Source organism: Cricetulus griseus, chromosome 2, assembly GCF_003668045.3.
Source record: "Cricetulus griseus strain 17A/GY chromosome 2, alternate assembly CriGri-PICRH-1.0, whole genome shotgun sequence".
In the NCBI taxonomy this organism is placed as follows: Eukaryota; Metazoa; Chordata; class Mammalia; order Rodentia; family Cricetidae; genus Cricetulus; species Cricetulus griseus.
This window is the reverse complement of record NC_048595.1, coordinates 383019522-383047386: the sequence shown is the minus strand read 5'-3', so window position 1 is coordinate 383047386 and position 27865 is coordinate 383019522. Positions and strand designations below refer to the sequence as shown.

At 47.1% G+C, this 27865-nt stretch overlaps 1 protein-coding gene across 4 annotated transcripts in view; it reads right to left on the bottom strand.

Annotated features, from left to right (window-relative positions):
- The window catches only part of Tbc1d22a (TBC1 domain family member 22A), a 333288-nt gene extending 305740 nt beyond the window's left edge, over positions 1 to 27548 (bottom strand). For 3 of the 4 annotated variants that reach the window (XM_027396204.2, XM_027396205.2, XM_035440810.1), the window contains exons 1-4: positions 27331 to 27548; positions 9000 to 9056; positions 7939 to 8273; positions 4944 to 5120 (exon numbers count right to left, since the gene is read on the bottom strand). In XM_027396204.2, the coding sequence (XP_027252005.1) occupies positions 4944 to 5120; positions 7939 to 8273; positions 9000 to 9056; positions 27331 to 27392 (631 nt within the window). In that variant the 5' untranslated portion in view covers positions 27393 to 27548. The remainder of the gene's footprint in view (positions 1 to 4943; positions 5121 to 7938; positions 8274 to 8999; positions 9057 to 27330) is intronic. The other variant, XM_027396206.2, reaches the window with a different exon arrangement.
- Positions 27549 to 27865: the final 317 nt, after the last annotated feature.

Below are 27865 nucleotides of genomic sequence, written 5' to 3'. Positions count from 1 at the left end.
TCCAAAGAGCACTAAGAATGTTGCTGTCCACATTAACCAAAAACGAGAGAGACCTGGAGGCTGGGAACAGAGCCCAAAACCAACCTGGCCTTAACCTGCCCTGCTCCACTCATTGAAGGGCTGCCTCAGATGCAGCCTCCTGAGCAGTGATCCAATGACAAGGGGTAGGCAGGGGTGCTGTGGAGGTGGACAGAGACCTGAGAATACTGAGACACCATGCACTGGTTTGCAGCTTTCCGGTGGCATCAAAGGACCATGGTTTGCTCCCTCTGATCAAATGACCCTTCTAGAAAAGTGCTGTCTCTGAGCTCCAAGCTATGATGCTGTGGCCCTCTCCTCTAAGTCCACCCAGCTTCATGTGCAGCCAATCAGGCACCATCCATCAGGCTCACCTGACAGTACTTGAAAATGATTGCCCCACCAGGTCCAATCCCAAAACCCTTGGCTCCCTTCCCCACTCACCATCTTCCCTCTCCTTCCCCTCCAATTGCTCGAGAAACCCACCTAGTCCAAGGCCACTAGCCAACCATTGCTGGAAGGCCTCAGGATGCTTCCTTACAAGCTTTACTCCATAGGGTACTCAAGGAGAAACTGGGTGCCTCCTCATGGCCCTCTGAAGCTTGGAGCCCAAGTGCCTTCCTGCTTTACATGCCTCTCTCCCTCCATCTCCTCAGCCTCAGCACCTTCTTTCCATTCCTCAAACAGTTCCTCCACCACAGGACCTTTGCACCCTGGCTCCTCTCCCGGGAATGACTTCCTCCATACTCAGCCTCTCTCTACACAGGGCTCAGCAGAAATGCTCGTTTCAGAGGGTCTTTGGTGACCACCTACTAGCCAACAGCATCTTCATTATCCCTCAACATTGCCTCATCCCAAGGTGTGCTTACCACCTGCTTACTGACCATCCCTGTAGATATATGTCTTTCTTCCCCAGACTAGAATGCCAGATCTTCGAGGGCAGGGCGTATGTTGATCTGGATCCCTATTTCTCCCCTACGACTGAAACATAAATTATCTCCTACCCTCACAGGAACTGTATAAGGTAGGTTGGATTTGCCTTTCCTCCCACTTAGTAAGATGGTCACAAAGAGTAAGGGCACAGCCACCATCCATGCTGAGGGTGGACTCTTATCATCACAGGCCCTGCAATGTGGCCATCAAGTCAAAGCACTCAGGGCATCTGTTCATGGCCATGCTTCCAGGGAACATGACTCTATATTTCATTTATGCCTTCCTTCCCTCTATCCAGGCACATTCTCCATCTTCAAACCCAGAGTGGATATACCTGGGTACTAGGGACCGTGACTATGTGCATGGCTCACTCCTCAGAGGAAAGAGGACACCTCCTGTTCTGCTGGCTGACAGTTCGCTAGTGGCCCTCACTAAGCGCTGCACAGAGCCTGCCCACAGAAGCCCCACTGCTGTGTGGCAGTCACTCCACAGCCTGCAGGAAGCGGCACATTTTGCATATTCCGAATGGTACTCCTGATCAGCAGACACACATGATGAACATGAATGCCTCCAAGTGTCATTTCCTCAGGCTTCAAAGCAGGCAGTCTTTGTGTGGGTAAATATTGAGTCGATGCTAAGAGGGGAGTGAGCTGTTAAGTTCTATTTGCTACTTTCATCCCTGGGCTCATAACAGAGCATAAGCTAAACAAAGAGCAGCGGACACTGGCGCAGACTTTCAGCAGGTAGAGCCATTTCTGCTGGTCCTTCGCACATCAGCGATTTGCTTCTCCAACTTCGGCAAATATTTACCACTTTGGTTTTTATGTAATGGGAGGATAATGTATTCCACTGTCCTCAGAGCTACCTTAAAGGCCTTAGGAAAACAGGCAATTTACTGGCTATGTTTCTCTTGCCACTAAATACAAATCCAGTAATTGTTTATCTTTGAAAGTAAATGGCTTTAACTTTTCAGCTTCAAACATTCAAACAGAATTCTTAAAAAAGAATAAGAAAACCATAATCAACCAACCCTACTCAGAGCCTGTTTTTTACATCTAACCTTTCATCCACACATGCTCACACTGACTCACAAGCCCGGAAGCTTTATTGCAAGTACAAACTGATTTCTAATGCTGCCCTAGTGACAAGACCCACAAGAAGATTCTAGTCTCTGCCCAGAGCTGAACCAGATCAGGACTGCCATCAGGTAAACCCGTTTTCATCAGTTATCTCTGGTCACCTGCCTATGGCTGTAAATCAGTGGGCATAACCAAGAAAATGTCCGGAAACAACTCTGATGCATGGTGGATCACCAAGTGGCCATACTGTGATAACCAATATCACAGAAACCCTACAGAACAGCAATGGACTTTACCTATAGCCAGCACTCTAGTGGTCTATGCGTCATCTCAGTTCAGCTCCAGGCGCATCTCAAAGATGAGCAAGGACACTAAGAACCAGGATCACAAGTTATCAAGCCTGCTCAAGGTCTTCACCCAGGCAACCAACTCCAGAACCTCCTCCCATAAGCACAGTGGGATCTGCCTCCTCCCTACACAGGCTCCACCACAGAACCTGAGCAGCTAACAGCCCCAGATCAGCAAAGCATGGGTGCATGATGTGCTAGAAAGGTGAAAACAGGAATACAACTTCAACCAGGAGATTCTGCTCCTTTCATACGAGAAACCCTGATTTCCTATTTTGGTGACAAGAACTTCCACCCACCTCGCTCTATGCCAAACCTAAAAAGCCACCCTGTCTGTAGTCTCCTCTCCCCAGGTGAGAACTGCTCTGTGGACACCATCATCAAAGTAGCAGATGCCTTCAAGAGCTCTTGCATCATCTGTACAAGGTCCCGGGCTATAACAACAGAAAATCGGGGGTAGCCTCCATGCCTGTCAGTAAAGGGCTTGTGGGGCACCCAAAGAATGGCATTTGGATCTCTATGCATTACTCTGTAAATACATACAATTTCAAAAAGTGAAGTGCAGGCCAGCATGTCCATCTGGGTGGATGAAGAAACAGCCCTGCATAAATGCACAGATCCAAGGCATCCTTCTTCAGACTGCTGCATAGTTTCCGTAGAAAAGGAAAGGGGAGAAGAACACACATGCCAGTATGATGCTCCTGCTGAGCATCAATCACCTGGCCCTAATCACAAGGAAGACAGAGGAACATCTGACAAATCACTGCCTGCACACCTTGACTGTGCCAGTGTCAAAGCACATGAGGAAGAGGAATGAGCATTCCAGGCTCACAGAGACATCAGAGCAGAGGAGACTATGGGGAGGGCACCATCAAGCTCTGGACTGTGGACAAGGAAGCAGGAGATACAATGAACACTCTTGGGTATGCATGGTAAATGTGAACATGCACTGTGCAAGCTCACAACAAGGAAAATAGCACTGTGTCAGGGCTACATTTCTATACACTAAATAAACTGGCTACCTGTGCTCTTAGGAAGTATACAGCAAAGCCCTAGGGAGTAAATGGAAGGCAGTCTCCAACTGACGCTCAATTGGTTCTGCAAACACACAGCACAGACAGAGAATGGAGAATGGGCAGAATGCAAACAAGTGGTGAAACTGTGTGACGCTGTGTATAGAAGCTGTTTGTACTACCCTTGATGCTTTCCCTAAGTGTAAAATGACATAACAACATTTGAAGCAAGGTCCACAGACCACCTCTGACAGACAGGGGGCTCCTGAACAGGGAAGGCAGAGGCACATTTTCACTCTTCATACTCCTGTGCTTCGTAATGTTGTAAGATATGTGTGTGCTGCTGGGTTTTTTTTTTAAACATAATTAAAGGCCAGGCAGGTGGCACACGCCTTTAATCTCAGCACTCAGGAAGCAGAGGCAGATAGATCTATGTAAATTCAAGGTCAGCCTAATCTACATAGTGAGTTCTAGGATAGTCACAGCTATGTAGAGAGGCCTACAAAACAAAAACAAAACTTATTAATCTAAGAAAAAAAGATCCACTGTGTGGACTTCAGCCCTGCTCCAGCCAACACATCCTACAGCTTCCAAAATGCATGGGTCAGTTTCCTGCAGCCCATCCACAGGCCACACTCGCCACCTCCTGGCCAAGACAGGCATTGCATCTCCAGGATCTCTCAGCCCTCAAAGTGCTGCTCTGGCACTAGCTGTAGATTTTTTTTTTCCCCTGCCATAAGTGATCTCATGGCGAAGACCACCTCCCGGCCCTCAGAAAAATTCAAGCACCTAGTAAACACCTATCATTGAGTTCATTCAGCAAATACAGGCTGTGAAAACAAAATAACAAATAATCAGATGGCAACTCCAGCAAAAAGACTTGAAAGCAAGAGTCTTGGAGCCTAGCCAGTCTCTACACAGGTATTGCAGGGGAGCAAGCAATCACAAGCATTCACCGCAATGACCTTCCTCTCTCCCCAGTGCCCACCTTGTCCTTACCTGTCACACTTATGCCATCCCTGGCCCCATGTCTGCAAAGTACAGTAGTCCAGGATGGTAGTCACCCACCTCACTCCTCAGAAATCACTGACAACCCACAGCCTATGAAGTACACAGATAACTACATGCCCAGATTCTAGGGGCTCCCCCTGAGGACTACAAGTAGGAAAAGTATCCTGTAGCATTAAAAAAAAAAAAGGATGGCTGGATGGTGATGGTCCGCACCGTTAATCCCAGCACTTAGGAGGCAGAGGCAGGTGGATCTCTGTGACTTCAAGGCCAGCCTGGTCAACAGAGCTAGTTTCAGGGCAGCCAAAGCTACAGAGAAACCTTGTCTTGAAAAACCACACACATAAACACATAAACACACACACACAAAGATAATGATAAGTATTGATTAGGAAACTGTATAGGGGATATGTTAGCAAACATGTCTAAAGGAAGATAATTACCAGCATCTTAGGGACTCCATATCATGAAAACACAGCATGTGTGCAACATGTAATGACACTTTGGTCTTGTAAGAAACAGACAAGCCACCCTCAGGGACTCACCGAGGTCTGTGTTGGGACCGGCAAGCAGCTGTTTGAACTTGTCTAGCCGAGTGGCCTCTCTCTTACTCAGGGCTGAGCCACCAAGGGCATGTGGGTCAGACGTCCCACTCAGTGAAACAGTGGCCGAGTGGGGGAGAGACTGGGACCGTTGTAGAGGAACTGGATCGCTGGTGCTTTCTAGAAAGGGTCAAAGAACAGAGGTTAAGGTTAAGGTTAGCAGAAGCCTCTGACCTCCTGACAACACCTTTGTCCTTCATCCACGTGGCCGCATGCTCACCATACTACTCACTGGCCCTTTGTGAACAGTCGGGTCACAACTTTTCCTCTCCCATCATCCAGCACTAATCATAATTCACTGACAGTACTGTTCACCAGTGAAACAGATACACCTGCATAGGAGCACATAGTGACAGTCAGGAAAGCCCTGACCACTCCTCTGATCTAGGTCTAACTCCCCCACAGGAAAGATCTAAAGTCAACATGCTGGTGTTTACAGAAGACACTGCAGAAAAGGAAGGGCAAGAACCCCACTTATGCCTGCATCCATGCTGTTCCACCCCCTAGTCATGATAGGAAGCCATACAAGTAGCCCAAGAGCAAGACCTGAAGCTCCTGGGCGGAATCTGGTCCAAGGGTTGGCCTGAGGACTTCTGCTTCTACCCTTGCCTGCAGGCAGCATTCAGAATAAACTCCCACCCATCAGCAAGAACAGGCACTAGAATTTAAGAGCATAATGGCATGGGGAGAGTCTATGCACATTGTGTGATGCACATATGTATACTTGTGTGTAGAAGCTAGAGTTCTACAGCAGGTGTCTTCCTCAAGCCCTCTGCCTCATTTTTGATGGTAGGGTCTTTCACTGGGCATGAAGCTCACTGATTTAACTAGACTGACCAGCCAGCAAGCGCCAGGGATCCACCGTTATCTATATATTTTAGCATCCAAGACTGTGATGATTTGAATAGGAATGGCCCCCATAGGCTCATATATTTGAAAACTTGGTCATTAGGGAGTGGTGCTACTTGACAGGGATTATTAGGAGGTATGGCTCTTTTTGAAGTAGGCTTGACCTTGTTGGAGTGAGTGTGGCATTTTTAGAGTAGGTGTGGCCTTGTTGTAGGACTTGTGTCTCTGGGGATGGGCTTTGAGGTTTCAAATGCTCAAAGCAGGCCCAGTGTCTCTTCCTGAACTCTCAGATACTTCTTCATGTCTGCCTGCATGCCACCATGCTTCCTGCCCTGAACGTAAGCAAGCCTCAGTTAAATGCTTTCTTGTATAAGAGTTGGTGCGGTCATGGCATCTCTTCATATCAAGAGAACATTGACTAAGACAGAGGCCACAAGAAAACATGTCATGGAGACAGAATCACACAGCTATCTGGGAGGAACAAGAGGGACTGGCTAGAATCCAGGGTGAGGATCCAGTGAACCTCACATTGCTTCCTCATATAGGGAAGTATCAACAGTACACAGGTAACAGGGGCTAAGCCCTGGGCAGAGAAAGAGGACCACATCTTATCCACACATCCATCCCTGCATCTCCCAGGACCAATGCAACCAATCCTGGCAGAAGTCCAACTCCAGCACGAACTTCCTGGCCTCACCAATGGGAGTGTGGGAGATGTTTAATTTGAGCAGGATCCCTACCACACCTACCATGTTCGATGACAAATACACTCTGCTCCAGCTCTAACACACACTATCCAACAAGATACTGCCACATGTCCCCTGGGGTCAGAATCTATGAATGAGAACCCCTGGTCTTTGCAGTAGCCAGCACTAGCAGCAGGGACTCTGGAGCCACAGAGCTTGGGTTTAAGCCCCAGGCCCACCTCATGAGCAGTTCAAGGTTTTCTTGGTGTCACAGCTATAAAAGAAGAACAACACAACTTCCTCCTAGAAGCCTGAGGAGTTTAAAGAGTTTATCATCAAAGGGGCTGGCTATGGTACTAGTCACACAGTGAACACCCACAGCATGCTATTATTATGAAGTACTCAAAAAAAGCTCTCCTAGAAAGCAAACACAGGACGTTCAACCACAACTTGCAGAGGACACAGCAATGAGATCACAGCCACTTATGCCACTTATCCAGTAACATGACATCCTGAGAAATAGTCACTTCACTTGTGTCAGAGAGGCTGCCACAATGTGACACCACAGCCCCAGCATCTGCCTGGATCTGAATTTGCTTCTTGTCAGAATGCCCAGCCAGACACCATGTAGTCCTACTCACTCTCAGCTCCTACATCTGCTGTGCTGAGGGCCATAACTAGCAATAACAGTGCCCTAGATCTTGTACCCAGCCGTGGGGGCTTGAGAAGTTGTGTCCATGGCTCCTAAGCACAGCAATGGGCAAAAGGATCCAGGGTCCACCACTAGAGGGCACCCTGCCCAGACTGCACAGACGGGAGGTAGAAGGGAGCAATCCCAGTCAGAACTCTCCAAGAACTCAAAAGTCACTGCTATTCCCGGGTAAACTCAGTAATTCCTAATTTGTTACCAATGAATTTCTCACCTGAAGAAACTGTAACTTTAACACATCAACTCCCGGAAGTAAGTCCTGAAAACCAGGCTAGGTACAAAGCCCCTTTCTGAATCTAGCAGGGTGGCCTTAGCTACTGAATCTGTTCTCTCCTCTGTAAATTAGAAGAAAGCGCCCTTACCCAGAAGACACATTCTTGGATACTTGTTGCTCATTTCTGAAGGATCCTGGGATCTCCCATCTCCTGTGCTCCTCCATGGCCCTCTCTTGGGCCCATACACAAACCACAAGCCTTAACATGTCATTTGTAGAAAACATGCCCTTGGCTCCACAAAGAAAAGCACATCCAGACCACATGGGCAATGAGACTGTTTGCTGGGCCTGGGAGTGCCACAGCCACATGAAAGATAGCCCTATAGGCTCTCATGGCCCAGAGTCCTGCTACAAACAGACACACATCCTTCCTTATTCCAGTCCAGTCCATCCTTGGCTCTACTGTCCCTTTATCTCTACCTGAAGGACAAGGAGTGTGGCTCTCACTGACAGACTTCACCAGGCGGAGGTCACCACTCGGAGCTACAGGAGGCTCTGCTATGGGCTGAGGCTCTGGCTCTGTCATCTCCTTCTGTGAGGGCTGGCTCTGCCTCTGGCTGTGGTTGCGCAGAACACGGTGAGCTGTTTCCATGACCACTTCAGAGTTCAGGCTCTCTGTCGCCATAGCCAGGAGCTCATCATCATCTTCGCCTGCATCCCAAGCATCACTGGTATTGCTCTCAAACTCCTGGAAGGTGCTGACCCTCTTGGCCTTCACTGGGGTAGTGGGCACCTTGGGCGTGGACTTGAGCAAGCTACAAAGCAAAGGCATCTTTACTATGCATACTCAGCCAAAAAAGAATCCCCAGTGAGAGGACTTCATCTAGATGAGGGTGCCAAGAAAAGCACAATTTGCAGGCATCAAAATAGGACTCGGCACTTCGCAGGCTGCGTAATGGGGAGTGGGACATTTCAGGAGAGAGCCACTAGCAGCACAAAACTACAGAGCAATGGTGCCAAGGCTAGAGAGCACATCCTCACACTCCCTCCATCTCAACCAGGCTCCAAAGAAGCAGCAGAGGGGACAGGGCAAGAGGACCCTACAGAGAACAGGGCCTTTGCATACACAGAAATGGTCTAAAGGAGATCCCTCCAAGAGTGACTACACATTCCATGGGCCCCAGTGTGAATGAGGAACTATGACAGACAGGTGCAGCCCTTCAGGGCCACACTAGCACTGCACTGAGGCTGACAGCTGGAAGAGCCAAGCCCAAGACAGAGAGAGTGCAGCACAGAGGGAGGATTCACACAAGCTGTAAGAACAATGTGGAGACACACTGACCTCAAGCTGAAAGTGCCAGCTCTCTGCCCTCTGCAAGGTGCTATGACCCACAGCCCCCATATCCCACTGCCCAGCTACGGGGTAAACTATGCACAGACAGCAATGCCTCACACTGAGTTATCTGCTGACTGAGAGGACAATTCCCCTCCCTCAGAAACTCCAGTGAGCTGCCAAAAGCAGGACACTGACTGCCACTTACGTGCCATGTAACAGCGGATCAAAAGGTGGGTGCTGGGCTCCATACACATGCTGGATGCTAGGAAAACAGGGAAACAAAACAATTAGCTTTTTCTTCCCCCAGCTCTACTGAGAGCCCAACACTGAGTCAAGAAAAGCGCCAGCTCCTAGGCCACATGCCTAGGAGAATCCACATTCTATCAGCAGCTACATGTCTAGCCACCCGGGGCTAAGGGCCAGCCCAATGATGAATGGCGCCACACAGGCCCACACCCCCACAAACAGGCCGGACATTCAGGCCCTTTCAGAGAACAGGAAGCACAGCTCTCCAGAAGCCTCCCTTCAGGGAGCCTCAGGAGTCCCCTCACACCACTGGGAACACTAAGATCCCTGAGCTACTGCTCACAAATGTGGCTTTACAAGCAGAACTTGACCTCACAAGGTAACTTCATGGAAATTTCCACCAGGTGCTACTCCATCTAATTAACCAAATTTGTAAAGATTTAATCAATTTAGAAAGAAATGAAGACTATAGTTTTTCTAACAAAACCAGACAGGCTCAGCCAGCAGCCTTACATCTCAACTTCTCCCATTCAGGCATGTCCCAGAGAATGACCCACCTCTGCATACTGGGTCAGGAGGAAATGGAGAGTGGGCTTGGGCTGGCTGCACTGAGCTAGGAGTTCAAACTAACCATCTCCTTTCACTTCCAGGTACAGTAAATAAACAAATCCCTATTCGTCAGAGCTACTGTCATCAGGTTGGTGTGGTCAATCCCAAGGCAAACATGACACTCTGAGGTTTTGACACAAGACCCTGGTGAAGAAAGAAGTGTGCAAAGAGAAACACAAAGACCAATTTAGGTAAGCACACACATGTTTTGTTTTGGGTTTTAATGAAATCCTGGGAGCACAGCAGGCTCAGCTGGCTACGGCTCATTCTGCCAAACTTGACAACCTGGGTTTAATTGCTGGGCTAAATCATTTGCATGGCGAAAGGAGAGAACCGATGCCCAGAGTTGTTCCCTGATCTCCGTTCAAGCACTGTGACACATGCACGATATAATTATAGCATTTTTTCTAGAGTTAAAAGGTGTTTTTATTTTTTTTATTTTTTTCATACAATATACTTTGATCATAGTCTTCCCCACCTTTAGCTCTTTCCCATCTCCCTCTCAAAAAAAAAAAAAAAAATCAAAATAACAACAGCAAAATAATATGACAAAAAATACCAAACCAAGCTGGGCAGTGTTGGAGCACATCTTTAGTCCCAGCACTCGGGAGGCAGAGGCAAGCGGGCATCTGCCCGCTGAGTTCGAGGGCCAGCCTGTGTATAGAGCTACACAAAGAAACCCTGTCTCGAGAAAAAAATAAATAAATAAATACCAAAACAAAACAAAAAGTGCACCACAAAAAAAAAAACAAAAAAAAAAAACAGAATCCATTTTGTGTTGACCAACCACTCCTGAGCATGAGGCCTACCCTGGAATGTGGTTAATATACCCAGTCAGCCTCTATTGGAGCAACAGTTGTCCATTTGCTAGCAGGTATCAGTTGCAAACAATGCTAGGACTTTGTCTGGTTTGAATTTGTGCAGGTCTTGTGCCTGCTGTCACAGTGTCTGTGAGTTCATAGGTGCATCAGTCCTGTTGTGTCTAGAAGATGCTGTTTCCTTGGAATCAACCGCCACCTCTGATTCTTATAATCCTTCTACCTCCTCTTCTACATAGATCCCTGAGCCTTGAGGGGCGGGGTTTGATAAGGACATCCCATTTAACTAAGTGCTCCGAAGCATCTCTCTCTCCACACATTGACCAGTGGTGATTTTGGTCTCTGTGCTGATTCCCATCTATTCCAAGAAAAAGCTTATAAAACATTTTTAATTAAATCCTGGGGTTGGAAGGATGGATCATCAGTTAAGAAGACATACAACTCTTGCAGGGGACACAAGTTCAGTTCCAAGCATTCACATCAGGCAGCTTAAAGCTACCTATCTCTCTAACTACAAAGAACCAGATGCTTTTTTCTAGCCTCCACAGGTACCTGCACTCCTACACACACATCTCTGCACAGTCACACACAAACATAATTAAAAAGAAAAAACAAAAAATAGGATCACCAGAACACCTCAGTGAATAAAACTGCTTGCCCTAATCACGGCAAACTGAGTTCAATCCCCAGGACAATTCCTACAAGTTGTCCTCCGACCTCCAGCTGCATGCTGTGGTGCACGCGCGCACACACACACAAATAAAAATGTAATAAGATTATTTAAAATAATAATAAAAATAAATCTTCCTTAAAATTAAACCCTACCTTCCTGACTCTGAAATAGGCTGTGAAGTATTTCCCCACATCATTACTTCCTTCTTCTTCGGTTTACTTAAATCATTTATTTCCCTTCAGATGTGTGACTTGTCGGGTGGTGGTAGCTCACACCTTTAACCCCAGCACTTGGGAGACAGAGGCAGGTGGATCTCTGTGAGTTCAAGGCCAGCCTGGTCTACAGGGCTAGTTCTAGAACAGTTGAGAGCTACAGAGAAACCATGTCTCAAAAAGACAAAAAAAAAAAAAAAAAGATGTGTGACTTGATGTGTAAAGAGACTAGAAGTAGCATATGTAAATTTAAAAGCCTACTATGAGGTTGGGAGTGTTTGGATTTCCCTACATATACCTCTGCAACTCCTTGTAAATCTTAATTATTTCAACATTAAATGTTTTAAACACCACAGGAATAGAATGAGCACTGGTTACCTCATCTCTGGCCTGTGCCACTTCCCTGGACAGTATCACTTCTAATTTCACACTGTGCTGCCATATGGCTACAACATAATGAGTTTACCCAAGGTTGACTGTGAAACACAGAACTGATTTAAAATTGTTTGTGGTTACAAGGATAGCAATAACACCTCTGGAGAGGAATGCCCACACACCACTTGATAACCTCCTGAGAACAAATTCTTGCAGTGGGAATGCCATGGGCATAAGGCACGCACTTAAAGAGGTTTGGCTACGCTGCCAAAGGACAGTCAAGTAGTTTCCTTCCCCCAGCAAGGCCTGGCAGATGGCCAGACACCACTAACTGGACAGAAGGAAAGCGATCTCCATGCTGGCTCTGTGCCTCAGATATTGTTCACTGGAATCTCTTCTTTATGTAAGCTATTCATATCCTAAGTCCATCTGCTAACAATAGTTCGACCTCTTACTTATTTGCAAAGCAAGAATTCCTTCTCTGTCATTCATGCAGTATGGCCCGCAAGATAGCAGTCTACCAAAGATGTCCATGTCCAAAACCTGGGGAGTGCATTACCCTTTCCAGTACGGCCATCACATTTCATCATCACAAAGTTTGGAAGAAACTTTTTTTTTTAATTTTTATTTATTTATTTATTTACTTATTTATTTTATTTATTGGTTTTTCAAAGGCAGGGTTTCTCTATGTAGCTTTGGAGCCTATCCTGGTACTCACTCTGTAGATCAGGCTGGCCTCAAACTCACAGAGATCCGCCTGCCTCTGCCTCCTGAGTGCTGGGATTAAAAGGCATGTGCCACCAATGCCCAGCCTAGACAGAAACTTTTAAAGAGGCAATTGGCCCAACACCACTGTTGCATTACCTCTCCTCACTGGCTTAAGGACACCTTTAAGACAAACTAAAATATGGCATTGTTCTGTTTTCAGCTCATTTGTATGCCTATAACACAATATTTTAATTATATCAAGTGTCTGCTTTAGTGTAATATAACAAACACTTTTTGGGTAACAACTTTATGACTAGACAGAAGAGAGGCAAAAATAGGTACAATATCATCATCTAGTCGGAAGTGTTAAGGTCTTCACAGTGCCAATCAAAGTGAGCAGGAGCTTGGTGTTAGAATGCCCTGTGATCATTCCCATGGGAACACACCATGGGCTCACATTAATTCCAGTCTTCATTTTCCCTTGAAAAGGTCTCACACTAAAAGAGGGACAGGCAGAGAATTCCTGACAGATGGGGCTAAGGAGATGGCTCAGAGGTTAAAGTGCTTACCATGCAAGCAAGCAGAAGGACAGGAGTTTGGATGCCCCCACCCCCTTGCCAGGACCCAGGTAAATAGCAAATGGGTAAGTGAGCATGGCAGCTCACCTGTAATTCTAACCTCAGGAGGCAGAGACAGAGGAAACCTAGAGCAGGCTGGATAGCAAGACCAGTGGTTCCACACCATCCAGTTCTAGGTTGACTGACAAACCTTGCCTCAATGGAAAAGTGGGGAACAATGGAGAAATACTTGCACTTTAAGTGGGTAAGTACAGTTACATGGATTTGAAATGGGTGAGTGTAGTCACATGGGATATAAAAGGGTTGAGTGCCGTTACATGGGATATGAAATGGAGAACTAACATTCTTGCTGAACCTTGACCACAATTTCCACCTGACTAGGTTTTCTCTCTTCAACCCCAGACAATACTCTACAAGGAAACCCAAACTAGTCACAAGAAGTGACATGAATACCATGAATACCTATCAACTGACCCATCACAGCTGGCAGCCTGTAGCAGCAGCCACTGATCACAGTAAGACAAGAAAGTGAAGAGCCTTATTTCAGCCCCAACCTTCAAGTCCTCCCAGTGACTCCCAGAACATCCTGGGACAAGAATCAAGCCCCCAAGGTCCTGTGCAGTACCTGACTACACTGACCACTAAAGAATCAGATGTGCACTGTATATCAAGGGAGAGAAAAATTATATAGTACTGAGATCATGCACAACCTGGAGTATCCTTTCCCCAAACCTCACAGAGGTGTCCTAACACTGGTGCAGAGTTCTCAGGGTGAAGAGGTCAAGAGACCCAGATTCCAGTTCCAGCACCAAAACTTACTGGCCGGCAAAGCTTGAAGCAAGTCAACTCTCCGGGCTTTAGTTCCCCATCCCGTGAACTGAGATGAGAATTCACACAGGGTGCAGGTGTAGACTGGAGGCAGTGTGTGCTTGCCAGTGTGAAGCCTGGCATCCAAACAGAAACAAAGCACACGCTGTGGCCGAGACAGCCACAATGGTAGCACTGTATACACAGAAGGTGACCCACATGGAGTACCTGTCACTACTGCCAATCTATCTTGACTCCAACATTCACATGCTTCTTCTTATTCCCTGATATATTCATATTCAAATCAGTAGGCAGCTTGGCCTGCAGGGCACTATTTGCATGTCATTTTCATAAAAGTCTCTGCAGCAGTATCAAAGACTTCAGGCCTTTCCCTCCCAGCAGAGAGGGAAACTCATTAATTCTTCATAGGCAAACCACTTGTGTTTATTGAGTAGAAAATGTTCCAACAAAGTTCAAGCTCAGACTTAAAGAAGCCTCGTTTTTATCTTATTAAAATTGCATTTATTTGGTCTAGCATTTCTAAAAAAGACAAACAGACTTACCAAAGCCACTGAAAAGCAGTGGCAAGTAACATGCATACTTCTCTCAAACAAGGAAACCTTTCTGTAAAAATCATTCATGGCTGGGGGTGTGTTGTAGAGGTATATGTGCAGGATGATCACCAACCACTCTCCCAAAAAAAAAAAAAAAACCATAAATATGCTTTTCAATAAATGATACATCTTTTAAAACTCAGCAATAACCTGGGACACTAGGGATTCTTTGTGAAAAGAACGCGATATATTACCACATCCTGACACAGAGCCACAGAAAACTGTGTAAACATGTAAGAGAAGAGGCTAGGCAAAGTTTATGATACTAAGAAGAAAAAACAAAAAATCTTAGCAGGATTGGGCATCGGAGCTAGGGCTTCCTGTGTGCTATGCCAGCACTTTAGCACTGAGCCATACCCCCAGCACACACACAACCAAGATGCTGAGTAAGTGATAAAGCATTCGTCCAGCATGCAGAAGGCTCCAGGCTCTGTCTCCTAGATGCTCATTATCAACTAAGAAATGAATACAAAGAAAGCAAAGTATGTGAGTGTATACACATAATAGGTACCAGCCACAACAGACACACACAGAAACTAACCACAGTGGACAAAAGAAGATTGAATAATTGATTAACAGTAAACTGAAAGCAAGTTAAATATACCCACGTGTATTTAATGTGCAACAGATGTAACTAGCAAGTGTTCATGTAAAAACTGTCATTTTTGCATGTGTACATGAATGCAAAGATTCCTACCATGTGTGTCTTAAGTTGTTTTCTATTGCTGTGGTAAGCACCATAACCAAAAGCAACTTGTGGAAAAAAGGGTTTATTTCATGCTTTTGCTTCCAGGTAACAGTCCATCACTGAGAGCAATGAGGGCAGGAAATCAAACAGGGCAGGAATCTGGGGACAGGAGCTGACGCAGAGGCCATACAGGAGCGCTGCATACTGGTTTGTTCCTCATGGCTTGCTTAGCCTTCTTTCTTATTGCACCTAGGTTCTCCAGCCCAGGGATGGCACCGGTCACAGTAAACTGGGCCTTCCCACATCAATCATTAATCAAGTAGATATACCACAGGCTTGCCCACAGGTCAATCTGTTGGGGAAATGTTCTTAATTGAGTTTCCCTCTTTCAAAATGACTCTGGTTTGTATCAAGTTGACATAAAAGCAGACAGTACAGCATGCATGAGAATGAAGGTGTAACTCAGAACAATGACTATCTAGACACAGGGAAAAGGAACTGGGTGCAAGGTGAAAACTCAGCAACTGCCAATGTGTGTGACGCTTCTTCTTGGCCTGGAGGAGACTTGGGTGCTCTAAGTGCTGTAGTAGCATATACAGTTCTTTTCTGTCTCTATCTAGCCTTCTAATGAACGAGGCTCTGAGGTCACTGAGCCAGAAGGTCAAAGAACAGAGTTCTCAGGGATGCAGGTCACACAGAGCTGGAGAAAAGAAAGCCCAGCATGACAAGTAGAAAAGTAGTGTGGGAATTCTTTCCACCAATAGCTTTGGGGTACTAGCCTTAGGGCATGGCCTGGGGTGCTACATGAGGACTGAAAAAGCTGGGGGAGAAAGACAGCATGCTGTCTCTTGCTCTGGCTCATGCTTGACGTGGTGGGAAGCCCAAGCGGTGGAGAGGTAGCGCAGGATCAGCAGTGGTTGAGCCTTACTCTGTTATCTGTGAGTTTGCCCTTTTTCATTGCAACCCTAATAAATCAGTTTTTATTACCTCTGTGAGTTCACGCTTCAGAAAGGGCCCAAGGTCTATGACCTGGTGAACCTGGAATGACAGTGGCTTGTCCACATAAGGGAATATTACATCATAAAATGAATGAAACCAGGTATGTGCTGCATAACTGGAATCCCAGAATTCAGGAAACTAAGGTAGGAGATCTTAATTCAGGGTCATCCTGTGCTACATAGCCAGACCCTGTCTCAGGCAGAGAGTAAAAAACTAACAAATGACCTGCAACTTAGAATGGTGCAACACAATTTCCAAACTTCACAATGGTATAAAAGCAATACATACTCAGCAGAAAACACACACAACACTTTAACTGTGATCTTTCCCAGGCTCACAGTATCATAATACCTTTCTCAATACTGGGCAGCAGCAGTGAGCCACAGTTCCCAGCCAGCCCTGCAGCAAGAGTGGAAATTGTGATGCTGCACAGTGCACTACACCCCTAGGCTAGGAGGTCCAGCAGGTGACAGGGTTTTATGCACTTTCAGCTTACAACAGGACACCAGACTGTAACCCCAGTGTAAACTGAGGAACACCTCAGCTGCCTCGTGCTGTTGCATAGACAAGCCTTAAAAATAAGCAAAGTGAAAAGGAGGTCCAACAGGACTCAAGAGGCTGAGGCAGGAGGGTAGCAGGTCAAACCCAATCTGGGATACACAGTGAAGCCCTGTCTCAAACAAATGAAAGCAGCCAAACAGACTGTATGGTAACAGTACATGAACTGTGTAAAGGTTCACCACAGAGATGAAGTGCATTATGGTTTCCAGGGAAAGGGGTGGAAAGAAAAGCACAAGGAGATAAGGTTTCTCTTTCTGGCAATGAAAGTAGTCTAAAATTAATTGTGGTCATAATTAGATAATTATGAATATGCATTCTAAAACCTGAACCATTGGGTTGGCAAGATGGCTCCTTGAGTAAATGTTTACCATACAAGTAGACTTGAGTTTGAATCCCAGAACCTACAAGGGGGAAGGAGACCAGATTCCCAAACTTTGTCCTCTAAACTTCACAGATGTGTTATGGTATACCCACCTTCCTACACAAAAGCACACACAAATTTGTTTGCATTGTAGACATTTTAAATGGGTGAATTGTATGGTATGCAAATGCTATCACTATAAAAAAGGGGGGGAGGAAAAATGAGTTATGACACTGTTACCTCAGGCATACACACACACACACACACACACACAAATTCATTCAGTGTGCTTCATATGAAATGAACAGAAACTTTATAACTTCCACCCCCGCCCACCACCAACCCCAGAAAGCAGAAAAAAGGAAATTTAAAAAGGACTCCTTGGCTACCAAAATGCACTGAGGGGCCATTAGTTATGCTCCATTGTCCACCCTGCGTATAGCTTGATGATCCCAGAACAAAGCAGACAGGAAGGGCTCCCTGAGGATAGGAGAGCAAGTGAAGTATATCACCGAGGTCACAGGTGACAGCCCTGTTACACAGCACAGCTCGCACTCATATGAAGCAGGGCAAACTAGACAGAGGGCAGTAGATCCACAGTGAGCCAGGGAAGGGCAGCAGACAGATGCCCAAGGAACAGAGCCCTGGAACAGATGGCTCACAGTCTCTAATGGGTTGATTAAAGTTTATCTTTTTCAGCACAAGGGAACCCCACTAAAATGTCAGCTCAAAAAAAGAAAAAAAGCATGGGGTGGTGGTAGTGCATGCCTTTAATCCTAGCACTCAGGAGGCAGAGGCAGGTGAATCTCTGAGTTAGAGGCCAGCCTGATCTACAGAGCAATTCCAGGACAGCCAGGACTATACAGAGAAACCCTGCCTTGAGAAGAAAAAAAAAAAAAAAAAAAGTCAGCTCAAGAAGGAGAAATGAGAGGGCCAGGATGGGTAGGAAGTAATAATGTAGCCTAAGAATCAGATGTACCTCTAAAGAGCTGCGGTGGGACAGGACAGGCTGGAGACACTGCGGAAATGGCAGAAAGAGAGTGAGGCCCTGAGGTCATGCCACCTTAGGGCTTTGGCCAAAGCAGTCTTTACCAGTCAGGAAAGAAAAATATCAAGTCCCCAGCTTGACCTTCACTTGAGGGATACCATAAATACTGCCTGCTCTGCATGGACTAGTTCATTGAAACTGTTCATCAAATACCACATAGTAGCAGTACCCAATGCTAGCATAAAAGGGGGCAAGAAACAAGTGACATCCCTGTAGTTGGGTTGCTTTCAAAAGGTGGGCAATCCATTAAGACACAGCACAAAACAGTAACAAGATCATAGGTTCTAACAAGGTGGCAGCTCCCCTAACTGGTAAAGGCAGCTGTCCCTGATGCTAAGGTCCACTAATGGACTTGCCACTCTCCAGTATCCGGTCTTTTGCCTCGCTCCTTGCACATCATATGTCCACAGCCAACATCCCCCAACACCCTGTGAGAGCTCATCACTATCGAGATAACAGGGATCAACATCATCCATCTGGCCTTGGAGTAGAAATGTTCAAAGAAAGATGCCTCTTCACATCAGCACAGCAACATATATAAGGTAACAAGCAGACAGCAGCTTCAGGACCTCTGTCACTGAGGTCTGGCTAATGCACAGCTGGGTTCAGGCAGGCACCGTGTGAATGCAGAGAAAGATAGCAGATCAGGGGATGATGGGCAAATCCTGTGCATACATCATAGCTGAGGTGCATTCTCAGAGGGCAAATCCTAGAAATAGCAAGTATATCGAGAAGGGGCTGTGGGACAGAACCAATGTTTCACATGAGGTAGAGAAGGGCTCTGAGTTAAATGTGCACACCTATAGGGGTCCGGCCAGCTCACAGAGGACCAGCAGCCTTGGGCCAGGGCTTAGCTTCCTCAGGCAGCCCATGTAGGGAGAGTAAACAGCATAGGTGAGGGACTCTCTGCAAGGCCAGGCTCAGCCTGCACTGTCTCTGCAGTCACATCATACCCAGCCCCGATGCTCAGTGTATGAGAGAATCCACAGCTGTGCCCCATTGTGACATTCGGTACTGGGGGGTGGGGGGGGGGCGCAGAACTTCCACACTGTCCCAAGAAAAGAGGAAACAGCATTTCAGAAAAGGAGAGCAAAAAGGCCAGGGTACTCACAACAGAAGTTCCTAGCACAAACCACAGGAATGGGAAGAACAGTGGCCCCACTCTCTTGGATCCTATGACATCTCTGCCTGTTATCTGCAACATGAACACCAGGATGAGCCTGGAAGAAGCTGCTTGCCTAATTCAGCAACCCCAGAGACACAGCCAAATTCAGCCTGGCAGCTCAGGGGCTCAATGCTTTCTAGGCTGAGGGGCCCAGCACACTCTGAAGGCTCTGAGAAGCTGGTGGGAGTCCTGGAAGGACTATTTCCAGTAGGCTGGGGTGAGTCAGCTTTCTTAGCGATGCACAGCTAGAGGATGAGGTGGGGATGAAAAACCCTGTGCTATTACAGCTGGGGCATAGAGTAGACAAACTCCTCCAGTTCAAGCCCAGACTCTGCTTCCAAGCCAAACAGCTCTGAGCAAGTGACTAGGCTTTATTTAGTCTGCTTCATCTGTAAAGGGGAAACCGCAGTCCCCTCCCTAAGCAAGGGCTATGAGGCCTGGACCAAGACAAGCACTCAGTAAACAATCCCATAGTCCTACCACCAGCTCTGGGCACAGCACAGGCACAGCGTGGACACCCTGCTCTAAGAATGAGTTTTAGGGATGTATCCCTAGATTCCACACAAGAAGAGGGGCATAGTTGAACACTGCTGCTCCTGAGGCCAAGAGACATTTCCCACATCCCACTTTTGTGTGCAGTCCTTGCAGCCCCCTTGCTGGCAGAAAGCGTGGTCCTTGGCACTGGACCCCCTCACAGAATGGCCTGCAGAGTTCCACATGGCAGGTTCGGGGAAGTGAGAGATCACTGGGCCTGGGGCAGGGAGACGACTAAGCTGCAGGAAGAGGAAGGTCATTCTCTGGTCCAGGACCATGGCATTTTTACCATGACCCTCATCCTGTGGAGCACAGAGATCTGGGAACAGAGCAGAGCAAATCTCACTGTCCTCACTTCGCCACGCTCCTCTTTTTTCCTGAACACAACAGGGAGCTGAGAGTCCACTTGCTGCCCTTGTGGTTTATAGACTACTTAAAAATTAACACCAAATCAAGATGTTACCAGGCTTTTGTTGCTGTGATTTGTGGAGAGAGGTGCCAGGACTTTACTTATGCCAAGCCAGGCAAATGTTCTACCTGTGAGCAATACCCTAGCACAAGGGACTTTTTTCTTATTTTTGTCTTCATTTAAAATTAATTCCAGTATCAATTCGCTATATTAAATATGCAAGGGAAAATATGACTCACGTTTATTTTCAAAATGTTGCTGATGAAATGAGACATTTGACATGGCAACATGAAGTTCTCATTGAGGAGTAAGAAAAAGAATTACACACACAGTAGAACTACCTGCTAGTGCCTCCGCAGCACCCAATCATACAGGGAACCCTTCACATATCAACAGGGACTTGAAGAGAAACCCGATCCCTGAACACAGCCCCCATACAAACTCCAGGGCTTCCAAGATGCTGAGAAACAGAAGTGTGGACACCAACCAGGTAAAAAGCATTTCAAAGCCACAAGTCAGGAGATAGATCTCTAAGAACACAGGCCAGCAACAAGGACAAGAGAGGCAGGGCCTGTTTAATGTCAGGGCTGGACTAGCAGGACACATGACAGGAGAGTTGCTGCTCACTTCCAGCACCTGGGAACAAAAGCACTTTGCAGCAGCTACCCAGCAGCTTTGAAGGCTAACCAGAATAATCCAGCCCACAGTCAGAAGCAGGAATCTGCTAAGGGAGCTGCTAGGAACCACCTGCAGTTCCTCCCCACCAAATACCCTCAGCACACTCCATACAGAGAATAGAAGTTAGAATGTGGCCATAGGTGTCAGCAGACTACAGTCTAGATGTGGGCCAGCAGCATTCCATGCTGGAAGCTCAAGGGGAGAATCATTTCCTGCTTATTCTAGCAATGGGCAGAATTCAGATTCTTGCAGTTAAAGGAACAACATTCCCATTCTCAGCAGAACACTACTCCAGGCTTTTCAAGACCACACCACACTCCTTGGCATCTGGCTCCATCCTCCCTGTGCAAGGCCAACAGCTGTGGACCAAGTTCCATTCCTCTGATTCTCTCCAACCATTTTTAATAGTTCATGTGGTTATACTGGGCCCACCACATAGATCAGAACTAACCCCCAGTACAGGCCAACTGATTGACCACATTGACTCCCCTGTCAAGTAACATGGCTTATTCGCAGGTTCTAGGGATGGGGGACACAGATCTTTGGGACCATGCCCCAGGCCACAGGCTGGTGATCATGCCAACCCCTGACATCCAGGCCATCAGTGAATGTGCAAGTTCCATTTGTCAGAGCCTTGACCCTGTCCACTCCTCTTCAACAGCCTCTGCCATTGTCCTCGCTTCCTGCCTGTTTCCTCTTGCTCACTCTGCAAGGCTGAGCAGTAGTGTTGTCCACTATACCCTACTTAATGACCTTCAGTACTCTCAAGAGTCTGTATTCAGATCCAGATCTTCTCCACAGCCTTCAAATGCCTCCAAAGCCTTTACATCCTGGTGTGCTTGGGCTATTCTAACCCCTTGCCAGCCACAGGTGTCCTCTGCAGCCCACCCTGCATCTCTGAGGGTCTGACTCCTTCGCCACTTCCAGGTCCCAACTTAGACAGAATGTCTTCAGAAGGGATGTGATCATTTCCCCTTGTAGGATCCTTGTATTCTGCCAACATGCCCAAATTATGACCATCATAGAACTACAGTCAGTATGCATATTTTTAAAGATTTATTTATTTATTATGTATACAATTTTATGTCTACATGTATGCAGGCCAGAAGAAGGCATCAGATCTCATTACGGAAGGTTATGAGCCATGTGGTTTCTGGATTTGAACTCAGGACCTCTGGAAGAGCACCTAGTGCTCTTAACCAGTGAGCCATCTCTCCAGCCCCCCAGTATGCATATTCATACATGCACTGGCCCTTACCCTGCTGGCCTCCCTGGGTAGTATCTGCTTGTCCAGCCAGCATTCAGTCTCTGGCATGTCAAAGGTGCTCATACACATTTGAATGGCTCCATTATCCCCAACACTCCTCCCACTTCAGCTAGGACTGAAACAGCTCTATTAGTAGTCTCATTTGCTTACACTCCTCAAGGTTCCAACAGTAGGGGCTGAAAGCTCTCCCAGCCACAGCACTGAAGCTGTACCTCTGCCCCAACCTTACCCCAAGAACACAGGAACTCACCACAGCTGAACTTAGTCTTTCTTGCCAACATTGCACTTCCAAATACCATCCCTCACCCACCCCAGCAACATGCATTGCCTACTGCCAGCAATACTCAAAGTCAAGCAGAGCCATGCTAAAACATTAAACATCAGCTCCACCCTGAAAGGCTGCCACATTGCAAGCCCAATGTGTGTGTGTGTGTGTGTGTGTGTGTGTGTGTGTGTGTGTGTGTGTGTGTGTGTGTGTGTATGTGGGTGTGTGTGGAGGAGGGGGGATGTTTCTTAGCATTTAAAGTGTGGCAGGAATTCCAACTATGATGATGGCAGAGAGCTACAGCTCTTTGGGAGTCAACTGAGTCAATAGCTCCAAAAAGAACAGACCCACACAAGAGGCAAGGACCCAGGCCTTCAGATTCTTACTACCCACCTACTCTACTGCCTTTCCCACTGAAATGACAGCCACTCCTGTCCTTTACCTGAAAGTGTCCCAAGAGTTTCCTACCTGGTCACCCTGCTCATGCCCTTCTCCCCTCTGCTGTGTTTTTCTTCATTAAAGTAACTCTGTTACACAGAGAGCTGCCCCTGGCACATGGCTACTCAAGTCCCCAAAGGCTCTCCACCCACTCAGAATGAAAGAGTAATAGTCGGCATCTTGCTTTGACCATATAACCCTGTCCTCCCCCTCAGCTACAGCCACCTTGGTTCCTTGCTCCCTTCTCACACCAGCTCTGTTTGAGGAGCAGAGATCTGTACACTGAAGGCACCTTCTCATTGAGGGTCCCTACCCACTTTCACCATGAGACCCTCCCATTACACCTGGCGCTAAGATAACCACCCTTCTTTCCTGCAGAGCTTTGTGGCGGTTGCCACCATCCAACAGTTAGTTCTCTATGGGCGGAGCACAAATAGTGGTCAGTTTTGTAGATGGCAAGTAGTAGGAGTCAAATAAAAATTAACTGAATGAATAACTTATCATGCTCTCAGGTAGTCCAAGAGATAGCTATCTCTCTGTGTCTCTGTCTCTCTTTAATCTGATAGAATGGAGCTAGGCTGTGTTAAACAGTTTTATGTCACTTGACACAAGCTAGAGTTATCTGAAAGAAGGCAACCTCAATTGAGAAAAAGCCTCTATAAGATCTGGCAATAGGGCATTTATTTGTTTGTTTGTTTGTTCATTTGTTTTTTTGAGACAGGGTTTCTCTGTATAACATCCCTGGCTGTTCTGAAATTCAATTTGTACACCAGGCTGTTCTTGAACTCACAAAGATCTGCCTGCCTCTGGCTCTTGAGTACTGAGATTAAAGGAGTGTGTCACTAAGCCCAGCTTGTAGGGCATTTTCTTAATTAGTGATCAACGGTCAGGGCCCAACCCATTGTGGGTGGTGCCACTCAGGGCTGGTGATACTGAGTTATAAGAAAGTAGGCTGAGCAAGCCATGGGAGCAAGCCAATAATCAGCACCCCTCCATGGCTTCTGCATTATCTTGTGCCTCCAGGTTCCTGGACTATTTTGAGTTCTGATTCTGATTTCCTTTGAGGATGAATAGTGATATAGAAGTGTAAGGCAAACAAACCCTTTCCTCTACAACTTGCATTTTGGTCATGGTGTTTTGTTGTAGCAATAGAAACCCTAACTAAGGCATAGGTCAAGCAAATTTTTTTCTTGGCTGTCATGGCCACCTGATCTAAAGTAGCTCCATTCCATTGCAGATACAGAAACTGGCTCCAGGAATAGCATTCATTGGAGACTATCATACAGAAGAGATGCTAAAACCCACTCACCTGCCTAGTCTCCAGGCAGAAGGTATAGTCTTTCTATATGTGAGCTCATCCAGAAAAGGAAATCCTAAGAAAGACTCAGTCAAATACCCATCCAAAGACCAGGAAGTACCTGCCATAACAGAAGGTCTTACAGGAAGACCATCTCTCATGCAGCTCTCTCAGCCAAGTCTTTTTCTCACTCCAGACTAATGTAGGAGACAGCTGGGATCAACCACCATTCCGGAGTCTTTACCAACGAAGATGAGGCAGGGTGAGGGGCACATCCTAAACAGGCAGAGCTTGTGGCCTAATGAAGAAGCCAGTACATAAAAGGTTACCTGTGTCCCACCTGCAGAGGAACCAGCAAGGTATTAAGGAAGCAGGCTGCAGATGAAATGTGAAGAGTAAAAAGAGGGAAGGAACATTCCAGTCAGATAAACGAGCATGAAAATGGGAAACTAGTATAGCATGGGATATGGAAGCCCCTAGAGCCAAAGTCCATCAGCACTGCTAGGGGCACAGTTCAAAAAAAAAAAGAATAGGGCTAAAAAGCTAAGCAGTAGCTAGGTTATAAAGGTGTGAGATAACACAAAGAAACATCTGGGTGGAACACACATTTCTAGAGAAGCAGCCAAGGGGTTTTAAATCCAGCCTGCCTTGGTGAGTGCTGCCTAAAGGACAAAGCCATGTTTTACAAATGACAAATCCCTGATAGACAAAATATCGGTGGAGTACCAAGTCCTTGCTGGAACTCCACCCACCATCTGCACTATCAAGGAACTGACAGGGGTTCTGCTACACACAGCTCCCCTCACCGTCTGGAACTCTGGGGTAAGATTCCGTGGTCTCTTCCCAGGGTTTCCCTGGTGGCAGACAATCATAAGGCCCACATGAAAGAGCAGGTGACACCTCATAAGACTGGCCTAGCTCTCGGCTAGACTGCACCATACAGGTAAAAACCTAGAATGTGGACACTGAACAACTCAAAAAGGAATGGGGCACACCTTTGCACACTCTCCTTCTGGGAAACTTCCAGACCATCGCCCAAAACAGGAACACAGCCACCAGGGAAGGCTACAGAGCAGAAGGGCAACACAGAGCCTGCACAGCCTCTCTGCATGGTCCAGCCTCTCCTGTCCTATCCTCAGCAGCAGCCTCTAGCAAGTCACACGATTCCCCATCACTTCTGTGACATGGGAGCTGCTCTCAAAAGTACCTGATTTAATGCAACATGGCAACAAAGCCAAACAGAAAGTCTGTCTGTCTTTGGTAATGTGGGGTCACACTGAAAAGACTAGGATTGCATTAGTTTCCTATGACAAACAACCACAAAGATAGTAGCCTAAAGAGGCAGAAATGCATTCCCTTTTGAGTCATGAAACCAAGGTGTCAGCAGACTATGCAGTCTGTGAGGGCCATTTCCTTCCTCTTCTAGCTTCTGATGGTTGTCAGCAATCCCTGGCTTTGACTTGTAAATACATCACCCCAATCTCTGCTTCCAGAAGATGACCTTTGCAAGGTCATCTTCCTTACTTCTGTCTCTTCTGCATCTAAAGTTCCACCATCTTATGGGAACCAGAGACTGAATCAGGGCCTGCCAACTGCAGGATGACTTCATCTTAGCTCAATGATGTCTAGAAAGACCCTGCTTCCAAGCAAAGTCACAGTCACAGTTCCATATGTACAAGTAATAGGGATGACACTGTTTAACACAATACAAAGACAAACTACCATGCGAGGTGTAGTGACACCCACGTGTATACCAGGGAGACTGAGGCAGGAAGATCAGAAGCTAAAGGCCAGCCTGCAATATAAGAGACCCTATCTGAAAGCACACACCCACACACAAAGAGACAGTCTTTGATGGAGGTTCACTGACTTCTGTAACTCCACACAGCAACTCCATTATTTTTAAACATCAGTTAACACTTAATAACTTAATTAAGTGTGAATTACAGCTCACACTCAAGAGGAACCAAAGCCTCAAGATGTAAAGGCAAAAGTCACACTGCCACGTGCTTTTTTTTTTTTTTCTGGACACTAGACTCTTAGTGTTTGTCCCAGTAACCGGTAGGAACTCATTCTCACTATTATAATTCTAGTATCTTGTCTCAAACTATGACATTGGTTTGGGTTTTTTGTTTGTTTGTTTGTTTGTTTGTTTAACTGTTTGAGCAACCCTGGTCATGGTAAAGTGGAAATACAGTGTCTGGGAACCTCTGAGGACTTCCTCCATCTTCCAAGTCTCTATGGCCCTTCAGTCAGTAACTCTTGCTAACTCCCAACCACTTTGAAAGTACATTTTATGGCTGAATGAGTGAATGTCAAAGTTTACAATTTTAACACACAGGAACACTGCCCATTTTCCATCGTAATGAATGGTTCTATTTAAGTTACTTCAATGTCAGTATCTTAGGGGCTGAAGGGATGACTAACATCCTAATATTAAATGTCAGTATCTCAGTCTTTGGTTTGGGAACCAAATAAACTACGTTTGAAAACTTGAAATGTGCTTGTCTAAAACATGGTCTAGTCAGTGGCTGATTTGTTCTTAGGCATTTTCCATGAACTGTCTCTTCATTCCCTAAGGCCTAGAGAGGCGTCAGGGGATGACCAATCAAAGGACTTAGGAGCCAGACTGCACCCAAGTATTATTTGTTTCCTGTTGCTGTCAGATGATTGGAGTCTAGAGCCAGAAGGTGAGAACATAGAAAATCACAAGGCGCTTCCATGCAGAAAGCAAAAGCATCACCCCAAAGAGACGAGAAGGCCAATCAAGTGGTCAAATCACCACACTCCCTACAGAAACCGACCTCCCCAGCAGGCGCTGTCTCTGCCCGGCCAGTTTCCTGACTCCACCAAACTCTCCAGGGCATGACCCGCGTCAGTTCCTTCCAGCTTCCCCAGGGAGCCAAGGAGTTTCGCGAAAGAGAAACTGCCAGGCTCTGGAGACATTTAGGGGCAGCTCTTCGTCCTCCTCGCCCCGAGGTGCAGCCACTGTCACCTCGCAGACCCCACGCCCCCACTGCCGACCCCCAACCCAGAGCCATTCACATCGCCTTGGAGCCCAAGTGCCCCTCCTTGGAGCCCAGGTTGCCCTCCCTAGACCACGACTCCATCCGCAGTTTAACAGGACCGCACAGCTACCTGACCTCTGACCCCTGACCCCGACCCGGCCCTCCCCGTCACACCCACCTGCCCGGGACCTTGCTGTTGCTGCGCTTCCAGAACTGCTTCCTGGCCCCGTCGCTGGCCATGGTCCCTCCTCATCCCTCAGATCCGCAACACTGACACCCGAGAGCTGCCGGTCCACCCCCGGCGGCCCTCTCCTGTGCCCCGGTGGCCCCTCAGTGATACCAGGACTCCCGAGCACAGACCCGAGAGGCGCTTCCGCCTCCGTCCGGAAGTTGTGAGTCGAGCTTCCGGAAGTCCCGCCTTCGTCGCCGCTGCTGCTCTTGATGCCATGAAAGGGCGACGCTGGGAAGTGCGCGTGGCAGTTGCGCAGTCGTGCAAACGGAGCATTCGGGTTGCGTGGGTTGGGGCGCTCTGGGAGCTACCCAACTGTGCGGCGCTGGCCGAGGCCGCTGGATCCCGGCCTCCGACCCCAGCGGCGGCCTTCCGGACATGAACTCCGGGGCCGCGTGCGTCTGAGGTCCGAGTCTGCCTTGGTTTGCTCACAGCCGACTAGCACCGAACCGGGAACAGTAAACACCGTTACGGTGAAGTGAAG